Here is a 16742-nt window from a genome sequence, read left to right on the forward strand (position 1 = left end):
ACGGCCGGGGGCGCGGCCGGGGAAACACCCAGCGGGAGCGCACCGCGCGCCCATTGGCTGAGCGCCGCGGTGACGTCATAAAGAGAACACCCCCCTGGAGCGCGCGGGGGGAGGGGCGCGTTCCCATTGGCTGAGAGCAAGCGAGGGGGCGTGGCCAGGAAATCCCCCTCCCGACGAGGGGGCGGGGCGAGCCGCTATTGGTGGATGTGCCCCGTGACGTCACAGAAGAGGCGGGGCTTATGCTAATTAACCCCACCTCGGGGTCACGTGAGCGCTGCCCTCCCCCCGGAAGTCTCGCGAGAGCGGCGCGAGAGGCGGCGCAGCAAAGATGGCGGCGCCGGGGACGGAGGAGGCGACGGGGAGCGGCAGCGGGAACAGCGGGAACGGGCCGGGAACGGGAACGGCGGGAACTGCGGGAACTGCGGGAACGGTGAGGGACAGGGGACAGCGCGGACAGGGGCAGGGAACAGCGGGGACGGGGACAGGTGAGGGACAGGGAGCGGGAACGGGCCGGGAACGGGAATGGGAATGGGAACGGGAACGGGAGCTGCGGGAACGGTGAGGGACAGGGGACAGCGGGGACAGGGACAGGGAATGGGCCTGGGATAGGGAGCGGGAGCGGCGGGAACGGGCCGGGAACGGTGAGGGACAGGGGACAACCGGGATAGGGAACGGGACAGGGACAGGTGTGGGACAGGGAGCGGGAACGGAACGGGAATGGGAACAGCGGGGACAGGGAATGGGAACCGGGACACGGAATGGGGACAGGGAACGGGAACGGGAACGGGACAGGTGTGGGAATGGGAAACAACGAGGACAGGGAGCAGCAGGGACAGGGACAGGGAACGGGCCGGGAACGGGAACAACGGGAACGGTGCGGGACAGGGGACAGGGACAAGGACAGGGAACGGGAACGGGGAACAGGGACCGGGAACGGGACAGGGGACAACGGGGACAGGGAACGGGACAGGGGACAACGGGGACAGGGAACGGGACAGGAGAACTGGACAGGGAGCGGGACAGGTGCGGGAACAACGGGGACAGGGAACGGGAACGGGAACAGGGACAGGGAGCGGGCCGGGAACGGGACAGGGGACAACAGGGACAGGGAACGGGAACAGGGAACGGGACAGGGAGCAGGAACGAGACAGGGGACAACGGGGACAGGGAACGGGAACGGGAACAGGGAACAGGGAACGGGACAGGGAGCAGGAACGGGACAGGGGACAACGGGGACAGGGAACGGGACAGGAGAACTGGACAAGGAGCGGGACAGGTGCGGGAACAACGGGGACAGGGAACGGGACAAGTGTGGGTTAGAGAACAGAGGGGACGGGGAACGGGAGCGGGAACGGGCCAGGAACGGGAATGGTGCGGGAACAACGGGACAGGGGACGGGAACGGGGATAGGGAATGGAGAACGGGAACGGGACAGGTGACAACAGGGACAGGGAGCGGGAACAGGAACGGGACAGGGGCAGGGGACAACGGGGACAGGGAGCAGGAACGGGAGCGGGGAACCGGGACACAGAACGGGACAGGGGACGGGAGGGAACAGTGACAGGAACGGGGACGGGACAGGGAATGGGGATAGGGAGTGGGGACGGGACAGGGAAGGGTGTGGGACAGTGAACGGGCCGGGAACGGGACAGGGAACAACGGGGACAGGGAATGGGAACAGGACAGGGGACAACAGGGATGGGGAACGGGAATGGGCCTGGAATGGGATCGGGAATGGGACAGGTGTGGGGACAGGGAACAGGACAGGGAATGGGAACGTGACAGTGGACAACCAGGACAGGGAACGGGGCTTGGGGACAGGGACAGGGAACGGGCAGGGCCCGGGACAGGGACAGGGACAGGGAGGGAACGGCGACAGGAATGGGAACGGCGGGATGGGAACGGGGGAAGGACGGGATGGGGAATGGGGGACAGGGACGGGGTGGGGACAAAACGGGGGCAGGGAATGGGACAGGGAACAGGACAGGGAACAGGAACAGGGATGGGGACTGGGACAGTGATGGGGACACGGAACAGGACTAGGGATAGGGATAGGGACACAGAACAGGACCGGGAACAGGGATGGGGACAAGGACATGGAACAGGGCAAGGGACACAGGGCAGGACTGGGGACAGGGACAGGGATTGGGGACAGGGAATAGGACTGGGGACAGGGATGGGGACTGGGATGGCGACACGGAACTGGGGACAGGGATGGGGACTGGGGACACGGAATGGGACCAGGACTGGGGACAAGGATGGGAATAGGGACTGGGGACACGGATGGGGACAGGAATGGGGACAGGGACAGGGATCGGGACACAGAGCAGGGCTGGGGACAGGGATGAGGACACAGAATGGGATTGGGAACACGGATAGGGACAGGGACATGGAACAGGAGCAGGGACAAGGGACACAGAACAGGATTGGGGACAGGGATGGGGACACGGACACGGAGCAGGACTGGGACAGGGATGGGGACATGAAACGGGACTGGGGAGCACGGATATGGACAGGGATGGGGACACAGAATGGGACAGGGATGGGGACACGGAACAGGACTGGGGACACGGAATGGGACAGGGCCACGGAACCAGGGACAGGGACACAGAATGAGACTGGGGACACGGAACAGGAACAAGGGACATGAAACAGGGATAGGGACAGGGATGGGGACAAGGGACACGGAGCAGGACTGGGGACATGGATGGGGATGGGGACAGGGATGGGGACACGGAGCAGGACTGGGGACACGGAACTGGGGACGAGGGACACAGAGCAGGACTGAGGACAGGGATGGGGACAGGGATGGGGACACGGAGCAGGACTGGGGACAGGGATGGGGACACAGAACGGGACTGGGGACACGGAACGGGGGACGAGGGACATGGAACAGGATTGGGGACAGGGATAGGGACAGGGACATGGAACGGGAGTGGGCACATGGAACGGGACAGGGGTGGGGACACGGAATGGGATTGGGGACACGGATAGGGACAGGGATGGGGATGGAGTCACGGAACAGGACGGGGACGGGGACAGGGATGGGGACAGGGACACCGAGCAGGACAGGGATGGGGACATGGAACTGGGGACATAGAGCAGGACTGGGACAGGGATGGGGACATGGAACGGGACTGGGGACACAGAATGGGACTGGGGACACAGGGATGGGGATGGGGACACAGAGCAGGACTGGGGACAGGGACATGGGATGGGACTGGGGACAGGGACATGGGATGGGACTGGGGACAGGGATGGGGACATGGAACAGGGACAAGGGGCACGGAGCAGGACTGGGGACAGGGATGAGGACACAAAATGGGATTGGGGACATGGAACGGGACTGGTGACAGGGATGGGGACATGGAATGGGAAAGGGACAAGGGATATGGAGCAGGGATGGGGACAGGAATGGGGATGGGGATGGGGACATAGATAGGGACAGGGACACAGAACAGGACTGGGGACAGGGATAGGGACAGGGATGGAGACTGGGGACATGGAATGGGACAGGGACAAGGGACACGGAATGGGATTGGGGACAGGGATGGGGATGGGGACACGGAGCAGGACTGGGGACAGGGATGGGGACATGGAATAAGACTGGGGACACCGAATGGGACTGGGGATGGGGACACGGAATGGGACAGGGACAAGGGACACGGAGCAGGACTGGGGACAGGGATGGGGACAGGGATAGGGACACGGAACGGGATTGGGGACAGGGATGGGGACATGGAACAGGGACAAGGGATATGGAGCAGGACTGGGGACAGGGATGGGAACAGGGATAGGGATGGGGACAGGGAATGGGAACAGGGACAAGGGACACGGAGCAGGGCTGGGACAGGGATGGGGACATGAAACGGGACTGGGGACACGGGTAGGGGACATGGAACAGGGACAGGGACTAGGGACATGGAGCAGGACTGGGGACAGGGATGGGGACACAGAATGGGATTGGGGACACGGAACGGGACTGGGGACACGGAACGGGACAAGGACACGGCACAGGAGTGTCACAGGAGCACGGCCCAGCCCCGAGGCACCCTGGTGACAGGTGCCACCGCGGCAGGTGACAAGCAATGGCAGTGCCATCGGGGAGGCGCAGCAGCAGCAGCAGCAGCAGCAGCAGCAGGGAGCTCCCAACGCCTGGCAGGTGATCAAAGGGGTGCTGTTCAGGTGAGAGCACAGGGAGTGGGGTTGGGGTTGATTGGGATGGGATTGGGAATGGGATTGGGATGGTGATGGGATTGGGATTGATTGGGATTGATTTGGATTGGGATGAGGATGGTGATGGGAGTGGGATTGGGATTGATTGGGATGGATTGGGATTGGGGTTTGATTGGGATTGGGATGGGATTGGGATGGGATTGGGATTGATTGGGATTGGGATGGGATTGGGGTTTGATTGGGATGGGGTTGGGATTGGGGTGGGATTGATTGGGATAATGGGAATGGGGTTGATTGGGATTGATTGGGATTGGGGTGGGATTGATTGGGATGGGATTGGGATTGATTGGGGTGGGATTGATTGGGATAATGGGAATGGGATTGATTGGGATGGGATTGATTGGGATAATGGGAATGGGGTTGATTGGGATGGCAATGGGAATGGGGTTGGGATCGGGGTTGGGGTGGGATTGGGATTGGGAATGGGAAGGGATTGGGATCGGGGTTGGGGTGGGATTGGGATTGATTGGGATGGAAATGGGAATGGGGTTGGGATGGGGATGATGGGATTGATTGGGATGGGATGGGAATGGGATTGGGGTTGGGATGGGATGGGATGGGATTGGTTGGGGTGGGATTGGGATTGATTGGGATGGAAATGGGAATGGGGTTGGGATGGAGATAATGGGATTGATTGGGATGGGATTGATTGGGATGGGATTGGGATGGGATTGGGATGGGAATGGGATGGGATGGGAATGGGATGGGATTGGGGCTGGGATTGGATTGGGGTGGGACAGGAATGGGATTGGGGTTGGGATTGGGATTGATTGGGATTGGGATTGGATTGGGACAGGAATGGGATTGGGATGGGAGTGGGATTGGGATTGATTAGGATGGGAGTGGGGTTGGGATTGGGATGGAAATGGGATTGGGATTGATTGGGATTGGGATGGGAATGGAAATGGAATGGGATTGATTGGGACTAGGATGGGGATGGGATTGGGGTTGGAATGGGATTGGGATTGGGATGGGGTTGGGATGGGGATGGGATTGGGATGGGGTTGGGATGGGGATGGGATTGATTGGGATTTAGATGGGATTGATTTGGATGGGATGGGGTTGGGATTGATTGGGATGAGGATGGGATTGAGATGAGGATGGGATTAATTGGGATAGATTGGGATTGGGATTGGGATAGGGATTGGATTGATTGGGATGGCAATGGGATCAGGATTCAGATTGGGATGGGGTTGGGATGGGAATGGGATGGGATGGGATAGGATGGGATGGAAATGGGATTGGGATGGAATTGGGATTGGGATGGGAATGGGATTGATGGGATTGATTGGGATGGAACGGGATTGGGATGGGATTGGGATTGATGGGAATGGGATTGGGATAATGGGATTGGGATGGGGATGGGATTGGGATGGGAGTGGGATTGGATCGGGATTGATTGGGATGGGAGTGGGATGGGAATAGGAATAAGATCGGGATTGGGATGGATTGGGGTTGGGATGGGATGGGATGGGATGGGAGGGGGATTGGGATGGGATTGATTGGGATAGGAGTGGGATGGGAATGGGAATAAGATTGGGATTGGGATGGGATTGGGAATGGGATTAGGATTAGGGTGGGAGTGGAATGGGAATGGGATTGATTGGGATGGGGATGGGGTTGGGGTTGGGATTGGGATCATCCTGAGACCCCAAATTCCGGGATTGGGATCATCCTGAGATCCCAAACTGGGTTTGGGATCACCCTGAGACCCCAAACTGGGATTGGGATCACCCTGAGACCCCAAACTGGGATTGGGATCTTCCTGAGACCCCAAAGTGTGGGATTGGGATCATCCTGAGACCCCAAATGTGGGATTGGGATCACCCTGAGACCCCAAACAGGGATTGGGATTACCCTGAGACCCCAAATTCTGGGATTGGGATCATTCTGAGACCCCAAATGTGGGATTGGGATCATCCTGAGACCCCAAAGTGTGGGATTGGGATCATCCTGAGACCCCAAATGTGGGATTGGGATCATCCTGAGACCCCAAAGTGTGGGATTGGGATCATCCTGAGACCCCAAATGTGGGATTGGGATCATCCTGAGACCCCAAATTCTGGGATTGGGATTTTTCCAAGGGTTTTCCCGAATTCCTGAGCTCCTTCCTGGTTTTCCAGGGTCAGAGTTCTCCAGGGAAGGAGGAAATTCCCAGGAGGCAAAGGTTGTGGGTGGAGCTGGGGTGAGGTGGAGGGAGGGGAAGCTTTGGGATGGACTCTGGAACAGCCTGGAAATATCCCAAAAATATCCTGAAAATGTCCTGAAAATATTCCCAAAATATCCCAAAAAAATCCCCGAAATATCCCGAAAATATCCAAAAAATATCTGAGAAATATCCTGAAAATATTCCAAAAATATTCTGAAAATATCCTGAAAATATCGTAAAAATAGCCCAGAAATATAAAAAAAAAATCCCAAAAATATCCCAAAAATATTCTGAAAATATCCCAAAAATATTCTGAAAATATTCCAAAAATATTCTGAAAATATCCTGAAAACATCCTAGAAATATCCCGAAAATATCCCAGAGACATCCCAAATATATCCCAAATATATTCTGAAAGTGTCCCAGAAATATCCTGAAAATACCCCAAAAATGTTGTGAAAATATCCCAAAAATATCCGGAAAATGTCCCAAATATATCCTGAAAATATCCTGAAAAAATCTCAGAAATATCTCAAAAATATTCTGAAAATATCCCGAAAATGTCCCAGAAATATCCCAAAAACATCCTAGAAATATCCCAAAAATATTCCAAAAATATCCTGAAAATATCCCAAATATATTCTGGAAATATCCCAAAAATATCCTGAAAGTATCTTGAAAATATTCCAGAAATACCCTGAAATATCCGAAAAATATTCTGGAAATATCCTGAAAATATCCTGAAAATATCCCAAATATATTCTGAAAGTATCCAAAAAATATCCTGAAAATATATTGAAAATATTTGGGAAACATCCTAAAATATTCTGAAAATATCCCAAAAATATCCAAAAAAATATCCTGAAAATATCCCAAAAATATCCAAAAAAGTATCCAAAAAATATCCTAAAAGTATCCCAAAAATATCCCAGAAATATCCCAAATTATCCCAAAATTCGGGGATTCTCTGCAGGGAGGAGGATTTGTGGGAAAAAGGATTTTTGGGAAGGGAAAATTTTTGGGAAAGGAGAATTTTTGGGAAAAACAATTCCCAGGAAGCAAAAATTTTTGGGAAAAGAGGATTTTTGGGAAGAGGATCTGTGGGAAAAAGGAGTTTTGGGAAGGAAGGATTTTTGGGAAAGGAGAGTTTTTGGGAAAAAGAATTTTTGGGAAACAAAACCTTTTGGGAAAGGAGAATTTTTGGGAAGAAAAATGGGAAAAAGGAATTTCGGGAAAGGAGAATTTTTGGGAAGAAGAATTCCCGGGAAGCAAAGATTTTGGGAAAAGAGGATTTTTGGGAAAGGAGGAATTTTTGGGAAAGGTGGATTTTTGGGAAAAAGAATTCCTGGGAAGCAAAGCCTTTCAGGAAAAAGAGGATTTTTGGGAAGAAAAATGGGAAAAAGGAATTTCAGGAAAGGAGAATTTTTAGGAAAGGAGAGTTTTCGGGAAATAGAATTCCTGGGAAGCAAAGATTTTCAGGAAAAGAGGATTTTTGGGAAAGGGAATTTTTGGGAAAGAGGAATTTTGGGAAAAGAGGATTTTTGGGAAAAAGAATTCCTGGGAAGCAAAGAATTTTGGGAAAAGAGGATTTTTGGGAAAGGAGAATTTTCGGGAAAAAGAATTCCCAGGAAGCAAAGATTTTTGGGAAAAGAGGATTTTTGGGAAGAGAGAATTTTTGGGAAAGGGGATCTGTGGGAAAGGAGGAATTTTAGGAAAGGAGAATTTTCGGGAAATAGAATTCTTGGGAAGCAAAGATTTTTGGGAAAGGAGGAATTTTGGGAAAAGAGAATTTTTGGGAAAAACAATTCCTGGGAAGCAAAGATTTTGGGAAAGAAGAATTTTGGGAAAAGAGAATTTTCGGGAGAAACAATTCCCGGGAAGCAAAGATTTTTGGGAAAAGGGGATTTTTGGGAAAAGGGAATTTTTGGGAAAGGAGAATTTTTGTTAAAAACAATTCCCGGGAAGCAAATCTTTTGGGAAAAGAGGATTTTAGTTGAGGAAGGATCTCCGCAAACCCCAAAAACCATCAGGAAAACCCCAATTTTTTTAGGAAAATCCCCTCTGGGAAGCTCCAGGAAGGACCAGCAGAATTCCAGAGGGAATTTTTTTCCCATTTTTTTCAGGATTTTCATCATCTGGGCGATTTCCAGCTGGTTCCGGCGGGGAGCAGCGCCGCAGGAATCCAACAGTGCCGCGGGGACAGCGAGGAGCCCCAGCAGGAATCTGTTCCCCAAGGACACCCTGATGGTGGGAAAAATGGGAAAAAATGGGAATTTGGGGAGAAAATGGGGATTTGGGGGAAAAATGGGAGTTTGGGGAAAAAAAATGGGAATTTGGGAGCGAATTCCACGGAATTTGGGGAGAAAATGGGAGAAAAACCAGGAATTTGGCAGTGAATTCCACTGAATTTGGGGGGAAAATGGGAATTTGGGAGTGAATTCCACAGAATTTTGGGAGATTCTCTGGAATTCCACAGAATTTGGGGGGAAAAAATGGGAATTTGGGGAGAAAACGGGAATTTGGGAGTGAATTCCACAGAATTTGGGGAGATAAATGGGAATTAGGGGAGATTCTCTGGAATTTGGGGAAAAAACGGGAATTTTGGGGAAAAAACGGGAATTTTGGGGAAAAAACTGGGAATTTGGGGAGCGTTTGGTGAGATTTTCCTGGAATTTGGGGAAAAACGGGAATTTGGGAGTGAATTCCACGGAATTTGGGGAGAATTTGGGGAAAAAAACGGGAATTTTGGGAGAAAACGGGAATTTTGGGAGAAAACAGGAAATTGGGGGAGAAAACAGGAATTTGGGAGTGAACTCCATGGAATTTGGGGAGATTCCCTGGGATTTGGAGCTCCATGGGAATCCAGCAGTGCCGCAGGGACAGCGAGGAGCTCCAGCAGGAATCTGTTCCCTAAGGACACCCTGATGGTGGGAAAAATGGGAAAAAATGGGAATTTGGGGGAAAAAACGGGAAAAAATTGGGAATTTGGGGGAAAAAATGGGAAAAAAATGGGAATTTGGGTGTGAATTCCACAGAATTTGGGGAGGAAAAAAGGGAATATTTGGGAGTGAATTCCATGGAATTTGGGGAGATTCTGGGGGATTTGGGGAAAAAACGGGAATTTGGGGGAAAATTTGGCTAAAAAATGGGAATTTGGGGGGAATTTCATGGAATTTGGGGAGATCTCCTGGAATTTGGAAGCGAACTCCATGGAATTTGGGGAGATTTTCTGGAATTTGGGAGTGAATTCCAGAGAATTTGGGGGAAAAATGGGAATTTGGGAGGGAATTCTGCAGATTTTGGGAGTGAATTCCATGGAATTTGGGAGCTCCATGGGAATTTGGGGAGATTCCCTGGAATTTTGGAGTGAATTCCCTGGGATTTGGAGCTCCATGGGAATCCAGCAGTGCCGCGGGGACAGCGAGGAGCCCCAGCAGGAATCTGTTCCCCAAGGACACCCTGATGGTGGGAAAAATGGGAAAAAATGGGAATTTGGGGAGAAAATGGGGATTTGGGGGAAAAATGGGAGTTTGGGGAAAAAAAATGGGAATTTGGGAGCAAATTGGGAATTTGGGGAGAAAATGGGAGAAAAACCAGGAATTTGGCAGTGAATTCCACTGAATTTGGGGGAAAAATGGGAATTTGGGAGTGAATTCCATGGAATTTGGGGAGATTCCCTGGGATTTGGGTGTGAATTCCACGGAATTTGGGGCAAAATTTAGGGGAAAAAATGGGAATTTGGGGGGAAAAGTGGGGATTCGGGGGAAAAAAAAGGGAGTTTGGGGAAAAAAATGGGAATTTGGAGGATATTTTGGGGAAAAAAAGAGGAATTTGGGGAGATTTTCCTGGAATTTGGGAGTGAATTCTACAGAATTCGGGGAAAAAACGGGAATTTGGGGAAAAATTTAGGGGAAAAAACGGGAATTTGGGGAGAAAAAACTGGGAATTTGGGGAGAATTTGGTGAGATTTTCCTGGAATTTGGGGAGAAAACGGGAATTTGGGAGTGAATTGCACGGAATTTGGGGAGAATTTGGGGAAAAAACGGGAATTTTGGGAGAAAACGGGAATTTTGGGAGAAAACAGGAAATTGGGGGAGAAAACAGGAATTTGGGAGTGAACTCCATGGAATTTGGGGAGATTCCCTGGGATTTGGATGGGAATGTAGGCGAGGCTCCAGCAGGAATTGGGGAAACTGATGGTGGGAAAATGGGAAAAAACGGGAATTTGGGGGAAAAAACGGGAAAAAATTGGGAATTTGGGGGAAAAAATGGGAAATAAATGGGAATTTGGGTGTGAATTCCACAGAATTTGGGGAGGAAAAAAGGGAATATTTGGGAGTGAATTCCATGGAATTTGGGGAGATTCTGGGGGATTTGGGGAAAAAACGGGAATTTGGGGGAAAATTTGGCTAAAAAATGGGAATTTGGGGGTGAATTTCATGGAATTTGGGGAGATTCTCCTGGAATTTGGAAGCGAACTCCATGGAATTTGGGGAGATTTTCTGGAATTTGGGAGTGAATTCCAGAGAATTTGGGGAAAAAATGGGAATTTGGGAGGGAATTCTGCAGATTTTGGGAGTGAATTCCATGGAATTTGGGGTGAATTCCCTGGGATTTGGAGCTCCATGGGAATCCAGCAGTGCCGCAGGGACAGCGAGGAGCCCCAGCAGGAATTTGTTCCCCAAGGACACCCTGATGGTGGGAAAAATGGGAAAAAATGGGAATTTGGGGGAAATTTGGGGAGAAAATGGGAATTTGGGGAAAAATTGGGGAAAAAAATGGGAATTTGGAGAGGGAAAAATGGGAATTTGGGGAGATTTTCCTGCAGTTCGGGGAAAAAATGAGAATTTGGGAGTGAATTCCATGGAATTTGGGGACAGTCTCTGGAATTTGGGGAGAATTTGGGGAAAAAATGGGAATTCGGGGAGAAAACAGGAATTTGGGAGTGAATTGCATGGAATTTGGGAGTGAATTCCACAGAATTTGGGAAGATAAATGGGAATTAGGGGAAATTTCCTGGAATTTGGGGAGATTCTCTGGAATTTGGGGAAAAAACAGGAATTTGGGGAAAAAAACCCAGGAATTTGGGGAGAATTTGGTGAGATTTTCGTGGAATTTGGGGGAAAATGGGAATTTGGGAGTGAATTCCACAGAATTTGGGGAGATAAATGGGAATTTGGGGAGATTTTCCTGGAATTTGGGAAGATTCTCTGGAATTTGGGGAAAAAATGGGAATTTGGGGGAAAATGGGAATTTGGGGAAAAAATGGGAATTTGGGAGTGAACTCCATGGAATTTTGGAGTGAATTCCATGGAATTTGGGGAGATTCTCTGGGATTTCGGGAGATTCTGTGGAATTTTTGGGGCCAAAATCCCAAATTTTGGAGCAATCCCATCACCATTTCCCATCCAAAAGCCAAATTCCAGAGGGATTTTTGGGGCCAAAATCCCCATTTTTTGGGGCCAAAATCCCAAATTTTGGAGCAATCCCAAATCCCTTCAATCCCAATGGTTTTTCCCCAATATTTTTGGGATTTCCTGTAGGATCTCTACGTGTACATCTCAGAGCACGAGCAATTCCCAAATCTGGGAATGAATTCCATCCCAAATCCCAAATCCCAGAGGGATTTTTGGTGCCAAAATCCCAAATTTCAGAGCAATCCCAGAGGGATTTTTGGGGCCAAAATCCCCATTTTTTGGGGCCAAAATCCCAAATTTTTGAGAGGTTTTTGGGGCCAAAATCCTGAATTTCGAAGCAATCGCATCGCCGTTTTTTCCCCAAATCCCAAATTCCTCCATCCCTCTCTCCCTCCAATCCCAATGTTTTTTCCCAAAATTTTGGGGATTTTTTTCCAGGATCTCTACATGTACATCTCGGAGCACGAGCAATCCCCAGCTCTGGGAATGACTTCCATCCCAAATCCCAAATCCCAGAGGGAGTTTTGGGGCCAAAATCCCCATTTTTTGGGGCCAAAATCCCAAATTTCAGAGAGATTTTTGAGCTCAAATTCCCAAATTTCAGAACAATCCCATATCCATTTCCCCAAATCCCAAATCCCAGAGAGATTTTTGGGGCCAAAATCCCCATTTTTTGGGGCCCAAAATCCCCATTTTTTGGGGCCCAAAATCCCCATTTTTTGGGGCCCAAAATCCCCATTTTTTGGAGCCAAAATCCCAAATTTCAGAGATTTTTGGGGCCCAAAATCCCCATTTTTAGGGGCCCAAAATCCCCATGTTTTGGGGCCAAAAATCCCCATGTTTTGGGCCCAAAATCCCAAATTTCGGTGGGATTTTTTGGCTCAAAACCCCAAATTTCAGAACAATCCCAAATCCCAAATCCCGATGATTTTTCCCAATATTTTTGGGGATTTTTGGGGCCAAAATCCCCATTTTTTGGGGCCAAAAATCCCAAATTTCAGAGGCATTTTTGGGCCAAAAATCCCAAATTTCAGAGGCATTTTTGGGTCCAAAATCCCAAATCCCAGAGGCATTTTTGGGCTCAAATTCCCAAATTTCAGAGCAATCCCATATCCATTTCCCCAAATCCCAAATCCCAGAGAGATTTTTGGGGCCAAAAATCCCCATTTTTTGGGCCAAAAATCCCCATTTTTTGGGGCCAAAATCCCAAATTTCAGAGAGATTTTTGGGGCCAAAATCCCAAATTTCAGAGATATTTTTGGGCTCAAAATCCCAAATGTTGGAGCAATCCCAGAGGCATTTTTGGGGCCAAAATCCGCATTTTTGGTGCCAAAATCCCCATTTTTTGGGGCCAAAATCCCAAATTTCAGAGAGATTTTTGGGGCCAAAATCCTGAATTTCAGAGCAATCCCAGAGGAATTTTTGGGGCCAAAATCCCAAATTTCGGAGAGGTTTTTGGTGCCAAAATCCCCATTTTTTGGGGCCAAAATCCCCAATTTCACAGCAATCCCAAAGGGATTTTTGGGGCCAAAATTCCCATTTTTTGGGGCCAAAATCCCAAATTTCGAAGCAATTCCGTCCCCATTTCCCACCCGAATCCCTCCATCCCAAAATCCCCAAATTTCCCATATATTTTTTGGGATTTCCCCAGGATCTCTACATGTACATCTCGGAGCATGAGCAATTCCCAAATCCCAAAATCCCCAAATTTCCCCAATTTTTTTGGGATTTTCCTTAGGATCTCTACGTGAACATCTCAGATCCCAAATCTGGGAATGAATTCCATCCCAAATCCCAAATCCCAGAGGGATTTTTGGGGCCAAAATCCCCATTTTTTGGGGCCAAAATCCCAAATTTCGAAGCAATCCCAGAGGGATTTTTGGGGCCAAAATCCTGATTTTTTTGGGGCCAAAATCCCAACTTTTGAAGCAATCCCATTGCCGTTTTTTCCCCAAATCCCTCCATCCCAAAATCCCTTCAATCCTAAACCTTTTCCCAATATTTTTTGGGATTTTTTCCCCAGGATCTCTACGTATACATCTCGGAGCACGAGCAATTCCAGCTCAGATCCCAAATCCCAAAAGGATTTTTGGGGCCAAAATCCCAAATTTCAGAGGGATTTTTGAGCTCAAATTCCCAAATTTCAGAACAATCCCATATCCATTTCCCCAAATCCCAAATCCCAGAGAGATTTTTGGGGCCAAAATCCCAAATTTCAGAGAGATTTTTGGGGCCAAAATCCCAAATTTCAGAGGGATTTTTGGGGCCAAAATCCCAAATTTCAGAGGGATTTTTGGGCTCAAATTCCCAAATTTCAGAACAATCCCATATCCATTTCCCCAAATCCCAAATCCCAGAGAGATTTTTGGGGCCAAAATCCCAAATTTCGGAGAGATTTTTGGTGCCAAAATCCCCATTTTTTGGGGCCAAAATCCCCATTTTTTGGGGCCAAAATCCCCATTTTTTGGGGCCCAAAATCCCCATTTTTTGGGCCAAAAATCCCCATTTTTTGGGCCCAAAATCCCAAATTTCAGAGATTTTTGGGGCCAAAATCCCCATTTTTGGAGCCAAAATCCCCATGTTTTGAGGCCAAAATCCCAAATTTCAGAGATTTTTGGGGCCAAAAATCCCCATTTTTTGGGCCAAAAATCCCCATTTTTTGGGGCCCAAAATCCCCATTTTTTGGGGCCCAAAATCCCAAATTTCAGAGATTTTTGGGGCCAAAATCCCCATTTTTTGGGCCAAAATCCCAAATTTCGGTGGGATTTTTTGGCTCAAAACCCCAAATTTCAGAACAATCCCAAATCCCAAATCCCGATGATTTTTCCCAATATTTTTTGGGATTTTTGGGGCCCAAAATCCCCATTTTTTGGGGCCCAAAATCCCCATTTTTTGGGGCCCAAAATCCCCATTTTTTGGGGCCCAAAATCCCCATTTTTTGGGGCCCAAAATCCCAAATTTCAGAGAGATTTTTTGAGCCAAAATCCCAAATTTCGGCGCCATCCCATCACCATTTCCCCAATCCCAAATCCCAGAGGGACTTTTGGGGCCAAAATCCCCATTTTTTGGTGCCAAAATCCCTAATTCCAGAGGGATTTTCGGGGCCAAAATCCCAAATTTCAGAGATATTTTTGGGCTCAAAATCCCAAATGTTGGAGCAATCCCAGAGGCATTTTTGGGGCCAAAATCCGCATTTTTGGTGCCAAAATCCCCATTTTTTGGGGCCAAAATCCCAAATTTCAGAGAGATTTTTGGGGCCAAAATCCTGAATTTCAGAGCAATCCCAGAGAAATTTTTGGGGCCAAAATCCCAAATTTCGGAGAGGTTTTTGGTGCCAAAATCCCCATTTTTTGGGGCCAAAATCCCAAATTTCATAGCAATCCCAAAGGGATTTTTGGGGCCAAATTCCCAAATTTCAAAGAGATTTTTGGAGCTCAAAATCCCAAATTTTGGAGCAATCCCATCACCATTTCCCATCCAAATGCCAAATCCCAGAGGGATTTTTGGGGCCAAAATCCCCATGTTTTGAGGCCAAAATCCCAAATTTCAGTGGGATTTTTTGGCTCAAAACCCCAAATTTTGAGGCCAAAATCCCAAATTTCAGTGGGATTTTTTGGCTGAAAACCCCAAATTTCAGAACAATCCCAAAACCCCCAAATTTCCCATAAAATTTTTGGGATTTCTTTAGGATCTCTACGTGTACATCTCGGAGCACGAGAAATCCCCAAATCTGGGAATGAATTCCATCCCAAACCCCAAATCCATTTTTGGGGCCAAAATCCCCATTTTTGGGCCCAAAATCCCAAATTTCAGTGGGATTTTTTGGCTGAAAACCCCAAATTTCAGAACAATCCCAAAACCCCCAAATTTCCCATAAAATTTTTGGGATTTCTTTAGGATCTCTACGTGTACATCTCGGAGCACGAGAAATCCCCAAATCTGGGAATGAATTCCATCCCAAACCCCAAATCCATTTTTGGGGCCAAAATCCCCATTTTTGGGCCCAAAATCCCAAATTTCGGTGGGATTTTTTGGCTCAAAACCCCAAATTTCAGAACAATCCCAAAACCCCCAAATTTCCCATAAAATTTTTGGGATTTTCCAGGATCTCTACGTGTACATCTCGGAGCACGAGCACTTCACGGATTTCAACCTGAGCTCGGCTCTGTTCTGGCAAAAGCGCGATTTGGTTTACGGCGATTGGAGCAGCGGCGAGAATTCCGACGGGTGCTACCAGCATTTCGGGGAGGTCGACATCTCCCAGGTGGGATTTGGGAATTTTGGGAATTTGGGGAATTTTTTGGGTTTTTTTCCAGGGGTTTGGGGTCACAGGAATGGGAATTTGGGGGTTTTAATGGGAATTTTTGGGGTTTTAAATGGAGTTTTTGGGGTTTTAATGGGAATTTTTGGGGTTTTAAATGGAGTTTTTGGGTTTTAATGGGAATTTTGGGGATTTAATGGGAATTTTTGGGGTTTTAAATTTTGGGGATTAATGGAATTTTGGGGTTTTAATGGGAATTTTGGGTTTTAAATGGAGTTTTTGGTTTAATGGAATTTTGGGGTTTTAATGGGAATTTTTGGGGTTTTAATGGGAATTTTTGGGGTTTTAATGGGAATTTTTGGGGTTTTAATGGGAATTTTTGGGGATTTTATTGGGAATTTTTTGGGGTTTTAATGGGAATTTTTTGGGGTTTTAATTGGAATTTTTGGGGTTTCAATGGGAATTTTGGGGATTTTTCCTGAAGGATTTGGGGTTTTAATGGGAATTTTGGGATTTTTTTGGGGTTTGGGTCAGGGAAATGGGAATTTTGGGATTTTAATGGGAATTTTTGGATTTTTTTTTTTTTTTTTTTCATGAGGGATTTTGGGATTTAAGTGGGAATTTTGGGGAATTTTGGGATTTGTGGGATTTTTTTGGGGTTTTGGGGTCAGGGGAATGG

The 16742-nt window shown here is 48.5% G+C and overlaps 1 protein-coding gene and 1 long non-coding RNA gene across 2 annotated transcripts in view; both read left to right on the forward strand.

Annotated features, from left to right (window-relative positions):
• The first annotated feature begins 239 nt into the window (after positions 1–239).
• Positions 240–16742, forward strand: part of CLPTM1 (CLPTM1 regulator of GABA type A receptor forward trafficking) — a 57178-nt gene continuing 40675 nt past the window's right edge. The window contains exons 1-5 of the mRNA XM_085044011.1: positions 240–387; positions 864–874; positions 4079–4185; positions 8509–8632; positions 15908–16066. Of these exons, the coding sequence (XP_084900137.1) occupies positions 240–387; positions 864–874; positions 4079–4185; positions 8509–8632; positions 15908–16066 (549 nt within the window). The remainder of the gene's footprint in view (positions 388–863; positions 875–4078; positions 4186–8508; positions 8633–15907; positions 16067–16742) is intronic.
• On the forward strand, positions 10338–15520 carry LOC146424004 (uncharacterized). The gene is made up of 3 exons (XR_014847153.1): positions 10338–10389; positions 11007–11083; positions 15491–15520. It is a non-coding gene; the product is annotated as an uncharacterized LOC146424004 (long non-coding RNA).

Source organism: Lichenostomus cassidix, unplaced genomic scaffold (assembly GCF_008360975.1).
Source record: "Lichenostomus cassidix isolate B80296 unplaced genomic scaffold, HeHo_3.0 HiC_scaffold_35, whole genome shotgun sequence".
Taxonomy (NCBI): Eukaryota; Metazoa; Chordata; class Aves; order Passeriformes; family Meliphagidae; genus Lichenostomus; species Lichenostomus cassidix.